A 12610-nucleotide genomic window follows, 5' to 3' on the forward strand; every position below is an offset into this window, starting at 1 on the left:
CCCCCCCCCCATTACGTCAGCTGGCAAATACTCAATATTTGGGTGAATTACTATACTATTTGTGGGTAACCCTGTATTTAATTCCTTTTGCTTAAACTATTATTTTTTGGTATGCAAGCGTGTTTTACAATCATTAAACTAATTTTACCAATCTATATTTAAAAACGTCAATTATGAATTAGCACCATACTTTTAGTTACGTCCCACATTTTTAGTTAATAGGTTTATTTGTATTATTACTTCAGAGCTGGGATATCGGGATTAATGCTTGATCCACTCTTTTTCTTAATCTCGAGATTACATATTGCTTGTTCTCCTCTTGTTATTAATCTCCAGATTAATTTACTGATCGGGATTAAGGATATCCCATTCTAAAGTTTTCAGCTAAAATCAAACATGATTTTAAATCGTTATTATTTCTAGTGACTCTTCAGTTTAAGAGCTGCATGTTCAATTAAAAGCCATGTTGATGATATATTCACATTTTTCTATTGAACATTTTTCAATTTTCAGCTGTGGTTTCTATAATAGTAAACAACTGTTCGTCAGATAAGGGTTTAAAGTTGTAAAACTAGCATGCGCAGGAGCGGATAAAAGGGGGTGCAGGACCTTCACACCCCCCTGACGGATTCAGGGGGGGGGGCGTAGCCGTATCCGCCCCTGAGCATGCGACTCTTTAAATGGAGGTTGACTTGAAACTAATTTGTATGCCCTTTAAATTCTTGTTTTTTTGTTCTTTTTATTTAATTTTTTCTATTTTTTTTCAGTCCGTTAGTGAAGTGGTTGATTAGGAAACAAGGATTTTGTTCTGGCTGCGATCAAAGGAAATTCATTTTAAAAAGCTTGTGTTTATTAAGAATTGAATCATGCCTAGCTTTAAAAATTATTCTTAGCTGAATAGGTCAGATTTAATATAAATTGCAAAGATGTATGTATACTCAGGGGCGGATACAGGATTTATAGTGAGGGGGGGGGGGCTAGAATTATTTCAGATCAGAAAAAATCCAGATTTAGGGACAAGATTTTTTTTAAAATCCGTCAGGGGGGTGCGATGGTCCTGCCGCCCCCCCCCTGTATCCGCCCCTGTCTATACTGCATGTAGACATAACAAATGTTCTTGCGAGAAAGAAAATTGTTCGAGAACAGACATAACATTAGATCTGCAGACAAACTGAAATCAAATTTACTTTAAAAAGTTGAAAATGAAAAATAAAAACGATCAGAACATAATTTTTTTTATTAAGAGAGAAAATAAACAATTTTTCATTTTTTTAATGAATTATATTTGTAGAAATGTGATAATTCTACCCTGGGTTTCATCAAGGATACTTAATCTCTTCGTATTTTCTCTTCAGGTTTAATTATTTACCTTTTTAAAAGGAAGTGTTAACGAAAAAAGGGGTAAATCAGTTTCTGTGAAGAAAAATTGATAAAAAAAAAAGAGAAAAAAGCTAATAGTGGACCAGAAATGGGCCAATATTGTGCCATCAAGCTTATCAGATTCAGATTGAAGTATTTATTTGATTTATTTTAAGTTTAAAGGGATTATAAGCGTAATTTCAATCACTACATGCAAATATTGAAATCAGTGCTTAGAATCCGGATCCGTGGGATCCGCAAGATTTTGGCTTCCTGGATTCGGATCCGCAAAAATATTCGGATCCATGGATCCGGATCCAAGGGGCAAAATATCAACCAAAAACGGAAGAAGAAAAAAAATTGTCTCTTACACCCCTAATCTGAACTATTACAAAAAGAGAGATTATATAAAGAACCTGTAACAAGTAAGACATTTTGTAATATCTCTGTAAATATTAATAGCAGCTGGTTCTATTTTTGAATGTAGACTCATATAAATGCCTAGGAGCAGGATATGAAGTCAGATTGTCGAAATATTTTTCCGGAGTCTTGTAACCTCTGAAAAGTGACCTCCGTTGGCTCCGATTTTTTATCTCCGGCCTCGTTATATGACTTTACATTCAAAAATAGAACCTGCTGCTATTAATATTTACAGAGACATTACAAAATGTCTCACTTGTTACGGGTTCTTTCTTGATTTCTGATGAACCCATAAAGTTTTAGCATAATTTAATTACAAAAAGCGAGAGAAAAAAAATTCTCTTAACCCTAATCTGAACTATTAAAAAAGAGATATTTTTAAATTTCTTGATTTCTAAATGGTTCATCAAGTTTTAGCATAATTACAAAAAGCGTAAAAAATAAGACAAAAAAATTGAAAACTCCTGCTTTGTTAAAAAAAAATTCAGTAAACTTTAAAGAAATAATCTGGATCTGGATCCATTTTCTCCCAATACGGATCCAGGATCCGGATCCGCATCAAAATTAAATGGATCCTAAGCACTGATTTTAATGCCTGATTCACAACGGTACTATTGAAACCTGTATTAATAGTTTATTGTCGTTTAATTTCTTGGGTTTCAAGTGGTTTATTCCAACAATCACTTGACAATGCAGTTACAGTCCGTTTAAGAAAAATTTGTGCCGATTTATTACTTATTTGGCAATGAATCAATCTACATTCTAAACCCCGCTGCATTTTCCTTATCACTCTCATTAATAACAAAAAATAATCCTGGTGAATAATCAAAATTATTCCACGGTTTTTCTTTCAATATTATAACAATGATTTTGATTATTACACTTTCTTCCTATGCATAATATACTAATATCCTGTTTTGAAATAAAAAAATTTATAATTTTAGAATGAGTTATTAATATCTGATGAACGAATTATGGCGGCAATATCAAGTATTTTGTCTGCTATATTTGCCGCCGAGGACCCTGAGTCTGATCGGCGTGAGGTTCTAGAGGAGGTTCAACAACTAATGAAGGAGCTATATATCGTAGAAGCTTTTAAGGAATCTGACTTTTTTTTAACGAAGAAATTTTTTTAATTTTGATCTGATTTTTGGATCTTTTGAGTTACAATCTTTCATTTATAGCCTTAAATATTAAGTCGTCTACTTTTGTTTTTATTCCATATTTTGTTCATAATGAAAAATAAAAAAAAATCACCGCTTTTTGGGTTCAAACTATATAAGTTTAGTCAAGCAAAATGTGTCTAGAAAGATCTGGTTTTATTTTTTATAAATATCATAAAGATTTTATAGAATTTGACATTAAATTGTCTGATTTTCAAATAGGATTTACTACTGGATTCAATCCAAAAACTGCTAATTAACTGGGTTCCTAAACCTGACCATGAACTGAAGGAACCGGTTTCTGGGCCTGTTTATGTACTAGAAGAACCTGTTTCCGAAGTTGATCCGTCAGCTGTTCCCTCGAGAACATCTACTGATCGCTCTACGCGGAAACTGCTAGATCGAAAAAAATTTAGTTGTTTGCTTTGCCAGACATATTTCTGGAAGAAATCTCTTCTGATAAAACATAATAAAAAATATAAAGGTTAGTTTTTTATATTCCTCTTATATATTTATTGTTTATGTTATTATTTCTAATAAACGTCAAAACGGCAAAACCGACCTGGCCCAAAAATTATGGAAGTCCGCTAATTCCGTCGGTCCATTAGACATTAGGAAATCAGTGACAATATTTTTATTTTTATTGTTTTTGAATGTACGAAAAAAAGGCTATCAGATAGACCCCTTTTTCTATTGCACGTCAAAACGGCTAAACCTACAGAAATATTTGCTTCACTTTAACTATTTGATAATAAATTCATAGCAAATTCATCGAAAATTCATAGAAAATTCATAAAAAATTCATAGAAAATTCATAGAAAATTCATAGAAAATTCAAAAAAAAATCATAGAAAATTCATAGAAAATTCATAGAAAATTCATAGAAGTTTCAAAGAAATTTCTTAGAAATTTCATAGAAAATTCATAGAAATTCATAGAAAGTATAAATGCCTAGAAAGGGGGGTACCCTAATAAGTTCATGAGTAGAATAAAAAAATATTTTTATATTTGTATATTTAGTGTATCACAAGAATCTCACACCAGCAGCAACTTTAGAGCTAAAGTCCTGTCCATTGTGTGAAAAAGAGTTTAGGTAATCTTAATTAGATATTTACTCTATTCTGGGGTCTCTTAGAGATTCCATTTCCTTATGTTCCTTAATAATAGATTTGCGAAACTTGTTAATTAAATAGTGTCATGTAAGATAAAATGTATCATTAACCTTTATTGATGAAGTACTTGATATGCAATGCTTCCAGCTGTTTTTGTCTAAACAGACAAGCCAAATTTAAAATTCAGTGATGGTGATGGACCAAACCTCTGTAGAGTAAAAAAGTAGATGTTAGTTCCACAACTTAAAAGTTGATTTATGCTTTAAACTTGCATTTTCGATTCCAGCAACTGTTAAATATTCAGTTAGATATAAATAAAAACTTTTTTAATTTGATTTGAAGATTGGACCAATTGGAATTGAAACAAATGATTTTGTTGGTGTGATATGGTCTTCACATTTTTCAATTTAAAAGTTTATGTGTCATTTATTTAGATTATTTATTTAGATGCAAGGTTATTCCCAATGCATTTGCAAAAATGCCGAGAATCTAGAAAGCAGAACACGGCTGAACCAAATCCTCAATCTCCAGAAAAGCGAAAGATCCAAGAAGAGGAATATAGTTCTCCGAAAAGGAGAAGAGTGGATGAGGATCAGGATGAGAAAAGAGTACCTCCGTTTAAAATGAAGATCCCTAGGGATCAAGGATTGGAAAATACTGGATCCAGTCCGTCTCAACAAGACAACGTTACTATAGATAAGGTAGCCCATTCATTCTTTTTCAAATTATTTGGAAGGTCTATTGAGTGAGGGTGGGGAGGCAGTTGCACCAAAACGGCCTTCCAGCCGCATTTAACGTCAAAAAATAAATTTCGGAATGCATTAAATCACAACTAAGCGGTAGGACTGTCTTTGTCTCATTACTGCATCATGTCCTGAGGCAACAGCTATGCATTTTATATGAAGTAAACTCCTCATCATGTGTATTTTTAGAATAATTGCCCTAAATGCCTACTGGATTATACTTACGGGCAGATGGTGATGTGTGTCAAATGTAAACAGTGGCTGCATTGTGGTAATTATCTATATTAATTATAAGATCTAAAACTCTGTATTGTTGTCATCCAAATAGTTGGAATCTTAATAAGTCATAAAATCTGAAATGTACTTTAAAAGAAATTTAATTGTTTCAGAAAATATTTGATTTGTTAGAAAATTTATTTTCTAAAAAAGATCCCCCCCCCCTTAAAAAACATTCGAGCATTTGTGTAATTAATGAAATCAAAAATTTTGTTGAAGAATTGAATAAAAAGAATTGAGGTTATGCCACAAACTAATCCCTTTATCTTTACAACTAGATGTTGTCAATTTTTGATATATTAAACGTGCCTTCATTGCGACATTATTGATCTTAAGTCTATATTTGATTTTGTTTAGATTGTGTAGATATTGAGAAAGTACCAGAGAAGAATGATCCTAAGTTCAAGTACACCTGTAGTGGCTGCCAGGGAACCGGGAGAACAGATCAGATCTACCCTTGTTCAGAATCTTCCTGTCCCAGGAGTTTCAAAACCAAGATTAAGCTCCTCAAACACCTCTGCAATAAACATCATAAGAAATCACTCATTAAGGAACAGTTTTAAATATCATGATTTAAAATAATGAGTACTATCAATTACGGCCAAATGGAATTCAAAAAATTCTTTTTTTATACTTATGATACTTTTAAAGGATCATTAAAATAATCCATTTTTAAAACTTACGTCAACTTAAGGATTTTCAAATCTCTGAAAAGTCACTTGAGTGCTTCATATGTTCACATTCTTTCAGTTCTAACTCGGATCTCATCTTACATCTAGGTAAGAAGATAAGTTTTCTTAATTCGGTAACTATCAAACAATTCTACTTAACTATTTTAGGTTTATCCCACCAAGGGTCTCTGAAGTATCTCTCAACGTATAAGCATCTCGGAACCCGACCAATCCTCAAAACTATGGATGAGTTTAGATGCAGTGAAGATATACTTAAGAACGCTCCCCCCACTCCATCTCCCGAAAGCATGAAGATAGTAAAACAGAGTAGTACAAATCTATTCCCTTGCTCAATGTGCTCTCAAACTCTACAGTTCAAATCTAAGCTCTACACTCACTACGCTCATGTCCATTTCAGAGACAAACTTCTGGAAAGGTTTAGAGGTTTACCCAATTGTCCCTTTTGCAATAATAGATTAAAATCAACAGATTCTATTTTGACCCACATGGGTTCTGTTCACAATCATGTTGAGCAGTTTCTAGATCCAGTACATCATGCGAAAAAAATGCAGGAAAAAACAACATCCCCCCCTGAAGATCATGTCTCCTGTTATCTCTGTACCTTCACCAGCTCAAATAAAAAGGATCTGTACATGCACTACAGTTTGGTGCACTTTAAGGAACAGTTAATTAAATCCTCTGACATTGATTCAACATGTCCAGTCTGTTGCACGCAACTAAGTTCTGATATTACAGAAAAGGTTCTGCACATTGGAGTCACCTGTGGATATATTGAAAACTGTTTGCCGATTCAGCATCATGTCAAGAACGCCGTAGCAGAAGAGCTTGCAAAACAAACTAACCCAACAGTAAATATTTCCTTTGAGACTGAAAATGTTGAAACTATTGAGAACTTAACTCCCACGCTTTGCATTAAGAAGTTAAGCAATGCTGACCTTAATGATTCAAATGATGCTTCTTACAAATGTTCTCTTTGCTGCGAATTCACAACAACCTGTCATAAACTTCTTCTTAGACATTATGCTTTTAGTCACTTCAGGCAGAAGTTCATTGATGAATTTGGTGAATCAGATACATGTCCGGATTGTGAACAAGTTTGTCCTTCCCCCCTTGGCAAAGTGAGCCATTTGCTAAATGCTCATAACTACATTGAAAAGTATCTAAATGACGATCACAGAAAAGAAGTTGAAATTGAAGTTGAAGTCGAAAATGAAGGCCCTGTTGTTCATGATTGTTACATTTGCAGTTACAAGTCTCCTATCAGAAGTAGAATGTACACCCATTATGCAACAAATCATTTTAGAGAAGAAATAATGGAAATATATCCTGAAAAAGACTTATGCCCACTCTGCAGCATGGTATACAAGAACGAACAATCGAAATTTGTTCATCTCGCCTGCACGCACAGTGTGGTTGAACTTTTTCTAAAAGAGGAGTATAGAATTCAAAAATACTTTCAAGGCGAGCCAAAATTAATGCATAATTGTTCAAAATGTGAATATTCAGCTCATGAACGACACAGAATCTATAATCACTATGCTATTGTTCACTTCAAGCAGGAAATCCATGCTAAATACCCTGAGGAAGATTTCTGTTCACTATGCAACAAGAGCTTCAGCAATGAGCATGACAAGTTAGGCCATCTTGGTAGTACACATAGTGCAGTAGATCTCTTCTTAGAGAAGGAGTTTACCATCCCTAAAAAATTATCTAATGGTAATAAGGTTAAAGAGAATGGTAGTGAAAAAGGTGAAGACATTGATTATGCTGAGAGTAATCATTCTTTTTCTTCTAATTCAACCAAAACTAATCTCCTATCCACAAAAGACGAAAATGAGGAGACTGGCATGAATTCTGTTTATACATGTTTTGCTTGTGATTACTCATCTTCTTTACGCAGCAGAATGTACACACATTATGCTTTGATGCATTTTAAGGATGAAATCCTAGCTGAATACCCTGATAAAGATTCCTGTTCAATATGTGGAAAGATGCTGGTTAATGAGAGGGTCAAACTAAATCATTTAGCATGTGTGCACAGTGTGGTGGAGAAGTTCTTGAAAACAACCCACATTATACCAAAACAGTCGGCGCACAAGAGTAATATGGAGTATCTAGTAGAGGATACAATTTTGCAAGAGGAGAATGCAAGTGAGGAATCTGTTTATTCATGTTTTAGTTGCGAATACAAAAATTCATTGAGAGAAAAAATGTATACACATTATGCCAGAAAGCATTTTAAAGATAAAATCCTTGCTTTATACCCTGAAGAGGACTCTTGTGCAATATGTGGCAAGATCTTGCTTAGTGTTGGTGCCAAACTGGTTCATTTAGCAAGTACGCACAGTGTGGTTAACCAATTCTTGAAGAGGAGTCATATCATACCAAAACGTTGTTATAAAATGAAAAGTAACATGGGTTGCCCAGAAAATGAAAATGTGCAGAAGGAGAAAGAAAATGATCAAACAGTTTATTCATGCTTCAGTTGTACGTTCTCACATTCAAAGAGGAAAAACATGTACTCCCATTATGCTAGGAAGCATTTTAAAGAAAAAATTCTTGCTCTATACCCTGAAGAGAGTTCATGTTCAATATGTAGCAAAATCTTTATCAGTGAAAGTGCTAAGCTAAATCATTTATCAAGTACCCACAGTGTGGTTGACCTGTTTCTGAAGAAAACCCATATCATACCAAAACAGCGTTTTAAGCTTAGGAGTGACATGCTTTGCACAGAAAATGAAAATGTGCCAAAGGAGAAAGAAAATGATCTTTCTGTTTACTCATGTTTTGGTTGTGAATACTCAAGTCCACTTAGAAAAAGAATGTACTCACATTATGCTAGAAAGCATCTGAAGGATAAAATCTTAGCTCAATTCCCTGGTGAAGATTCATGTTCAGAATGTGGAACAATGTTCATTAATGAGAGCGCCAAACTAGAGCACCTAACAAGTAAACACAATGCAGTGGACTTGTTTTTGAAAATGAGTCATATTATTCCAAAAAGGAGAAACAATCCTCCATCCCCTCATAAATGCTATATTTGTGATTTTGAAACCATTAAACGACATAACATATACAAGCACTACAGTTTCAAGCATTACAAAAATAAATTCAAGCAAGCTTATAACCTGGATCTTCCATGTCATATATGTGGCCTTTCTCAATCAACACGCTACAAAATGATTCAACATCTTGGTGCAACTCATGATTTGGTGGAACAGTTTTTACCAAAACAGTATCATATACCTCAGTCAAAAAGTCATCACAAGAAAGGTCTTCCCTTTAATCCTCTACAGTGCTCTAAGTGTGAATTTGTGGCTAAAACTGCCTCAATGCTTTATCAACACTATGCTCTGAAACACTTCAAAAATTCTATCATCAAGAAGTTTGGGATCCTTGAAAACTGTAGCATTTGTGATCTTAAATTTTCTTCTAAATGGCATCAGGTTATCCATCTTGGCACGAAGCACAGAATTGTTGAGAATTATCTGAAGAAAAAATATCACTTGCCCTTATATTACAAAGAAAAGAAAGATAACAATTCAAAAATGCACCAACCTGAAACTAGCATTAAAAGTGCAGACGAAAAAAAAGTTTACAACCTCATTGACTCTACTCCATCAGATGAAGGCCCTACTTTAGAAGGAGAAACCTTTGAGGTCTACATGGATATTGGGGAAGAAAGTGAGGAGGAGATTGTACCACAAATTGATGATCGTCTTGATGAAGAAGATAAAGCTTCCAGAGACTCTGATAACCTTAGTGAAAATCATTCTGGAACGTTTTCAGGTTTAGAACGAGAAACTGTTAAAAAAATAAGAAATGAAGAATCTGATGATGACACAAATAATGACATTAACATGTTGGATGTTCCACCTGAAGATTCAGATGAAGATGACGCAGGCAACTGCAATGGTGACGTCGTTCTTGATGTTGATGACTCCTTTGATGAAGAAGACTCAGATTCAGAAGAAATAGATATAGATGAAGGAATAGATATAGAAATAGATGCAAGTGATTTAGGTATACAGATTGAGGATGAAACTGACTTGGATTCAGATGATAAGAGTGCATATGCCAATGATCAAGCAGACATGGATGGAAAAGGAACTTGTGTTTATTTAGAGAGCAGGAATTCAGAGGCAAACTCGGTAGGAGCAAATGTAGTCTGCACAGATTTAGCTAATGCAGATAATGTAGCTATATGTAAAGCATATACAATTAAGGAGGTTTTGAAAGAAAAGCATGCAAGGGAAGAAGAAGCACTCAATGCGTATTCTTGCCATGACTATGTGAAAAATGCTAATGTAGTAAAATCAAAGGATGATACTAATGATGAAGATTGTGTTGAAGCAGCACATGAACAAGATAAGAATGTTGAAAAGAATGTAACAATGGATAAAGAGAATGCTGCAACTGATAAAGAGAATGCTGCAACTAATGAAGATAATGTTCAAGCTAATGAGAAGAACCCTACAATTGATGAAGATAATGCTGGAACTAATGAAGATGTTCCAGCTAATGAGGAGAACTCTGAAACTGATGAAGAGAATGCTGCAACTAATGAAGATAATGTTCAAGCTAATGAGAAGAACCCTACAATTGATGAAGATAATGCTGGAACTAATGAAGATGTTCCAGCTAATGAGGAGAACTCTGCAACTGATGAAGATAATGCTGCAATGATTAAAGAGAATGCTCCAAGTTATGTAGAGAACTCTGCAACTGATGAAGAGAATGCTGCAACTGATGATGAGAATTCTGCAACTGACGAAGATAATGCTCCAACTGATGAAGAGAATGCTCCCACTGATGAAGATAATGCTCCCACTGATAAAGAGAATGCTGGAACTGATGAAGAGAATGCTGAAACTGATGAAGAGAATGTTGCATCTGATGAAGAGAGTTCTGCAACTGATGAAGAGAATTCTGCAACTGATGAAGAGAATACTGGAACCCAGGAAGAGAATACTGCAACTGATGAAGAAAATGCTGCAACTGATGAAGAGAATGCTTTAACTGACGAAGAGAATGTTCCAAGTAATGAAGAGGTTAGAGATGATGTAAACAAGAGTAAAAAGGGTAATAATTCTGAGTCAGAAAAAAACAAATCTAAAGTTACTGATACAGTCGAACAACATGACAACAAGAGGAAAGGGACATTAAGCAATCATCTGGTCTCTCAGTCAGGTATTGATTTACCCAGTCTTCCACAGAGAAGTCAAGAATCAATATTAAAAGCTGTCATGGATCATGGCAATAGTACTGTTGATAAAGATGTGGGACTTGTAACTGATGAAATCTATGAAGCTGAATCACTTGAAGACGAAAGTGTGAAGACTGATGAAGTTGGATTAAAGATTGATGATTTAAAATTGCCAACTGACAAAGATAAGTTGACTTCTGATGATGAAGGAATGAAAAAAATTGAAAACGGATTAAAATATAGTAAATTAGGAATTAACAAAGACGAAGTAGAATCTCGGACTAATGAAGATGGATCAGAGGCGGAGAATGTTGAACCAATAACCAAAGGTAAAGAGGGACAGGAGAAGAACAAGGAGAAGGAGGAGGAAGAGGAGGGGAAGGAGAAAGCTGCCGAATTGGAGGCAACACCAGCTGAAGCAGCAGTACATTTTGTTGTCAAGATTGAACCTGGACTTAGAAAAGTAATTGACTATCGAGAAATCTGTTTTATTGAATCAGATACAGATTCAGAGTCGGATTCCTAATAACTTGACAAAATAATTTTTCCTCAAAAGTATTATTTCTGATCTGTTCATACTGTAACTAGTTACACTGTAACTAAACCAATGTACAAACAATTACTGATCTTGACTGATATTATTCATTCTGAAATACATATACATACTTCTTCCGTTAAACACTTTTTTATTAAATAATTTGCTAAGATTTTTCTAATGTTTTTATTTAAGTTGAAAGTCCTCATGAGTAGAAGCAAGAGACATGTAAAGTAAATAGTACTTGGATTCCCTCAAAGAATGAGACTTTTTAAGACAATTTATAAGAGTTTTCTAATCCTTAGCAACATTTAATATGAATTAAAAATTTACAAATAGCGCAGAAGATCAAGTTTTTATTGGAGATGGTTGTTTTTAATTATTTCAGGTTTTCATTTAAGTCTTTTCTGCTATGGGTTATCTTAAGCAATTATAAAGATTTAAAAAAATGAAATTGCAATGTTTCAACCTTTCAATCGTTAACGAGATTTAAACATGTTTTTGAAAATGTCCTATTAAATTTTCATTTTCTCCCGTTTGATTACAACGCACAATTTCAATACCTTTGGTTTTATTTTTAACGCAATTCTTAGTGAATCTCCATTTTAAAGAATAATCTTAAAATCTTAGTTTGATCGCGAAATCCATAAGAAGTTATTTTTTTTCTTACTAAAAATTGATAATTTTCCATTGAGGTTTTTTTTTGTAAAAGTGACTTGCGGAGTTCTGCTGAAGAAACAAAATGGAGGATATTATTGGATTTTATACACAGTACACACTTTAAGGTTTAACTTATGATTTCTTTACAAAGATTAAGGTTTTATGACTCCTGTTGTGAATCGGACATGTCACTTTTAAACTGAAGGGCACTTGAAATTACCCTTCTCCAAATGGTTCAACATGAAAAGAACAGATGAGATACTTAAAACAAGAAACATGGAAGCTATGATAAGATAAATTAGATCTTCTATACTGAATTTTTCATAAATGTCAAATTTGTATCTAATATGCCGTATGAGCATTCCAAGGATTCCAAGAGTGGTCTTCCATTGTTAATTTTAAAAACTGATGGGACTATCAAATATTTTTGAAACATTGAATCAT

General features: G+C 33.8%; 1 protein-coding gene across 1 annotated transcript; it reads left to right on the forward strand.

Moving 5' to 3' along the window:
• The first annotated feature begins 3962 nt into the window (after positions 1 to 3962).
• Positions 3963 to 11650, forward strand: LOC111712459 (uncharacterized). The gene is made up of 6 exons (XM_023487071.1): positions 3963 to 4035; positions 4502 to 4755; positions 4987 to 5068; positions 5431 to 5624; positions 5768 to 5852; positions 5913 to 11650. Exons 2-6 carry the CDS (start codon positions 4519 to 4521, stop codon positions 11495 to 11497), a joined length of 6183 nt encoding a protein of 2060 aa, XP_023342839.1. The 5' UTR covers positions 3963 to 4035; positions 4502 to 4518; the 3' UTR covers positions 11498 to 11650.
• Positions 11651 to 12610: the final 960 nt, after the last annotated feature.

The sequence above is a fragment of the Eurytemora carolleeae genome, unplaced genomic scaffold (assembly GCF_000591075.1).
Source record: "Eurytemora carolleeae unplaced genomic scaffold, Eaff_2.0 scaffold1281, whole genome shotgun sequence".
In the NCBI taxonomy this organism is placed as follows: domain Eukaryota; kingdom Metazoa; phylum Arthropoda; class Copepoda; order Calanoida; family Temoridae; genus Eurytemora; species Eurytemora carolleeae.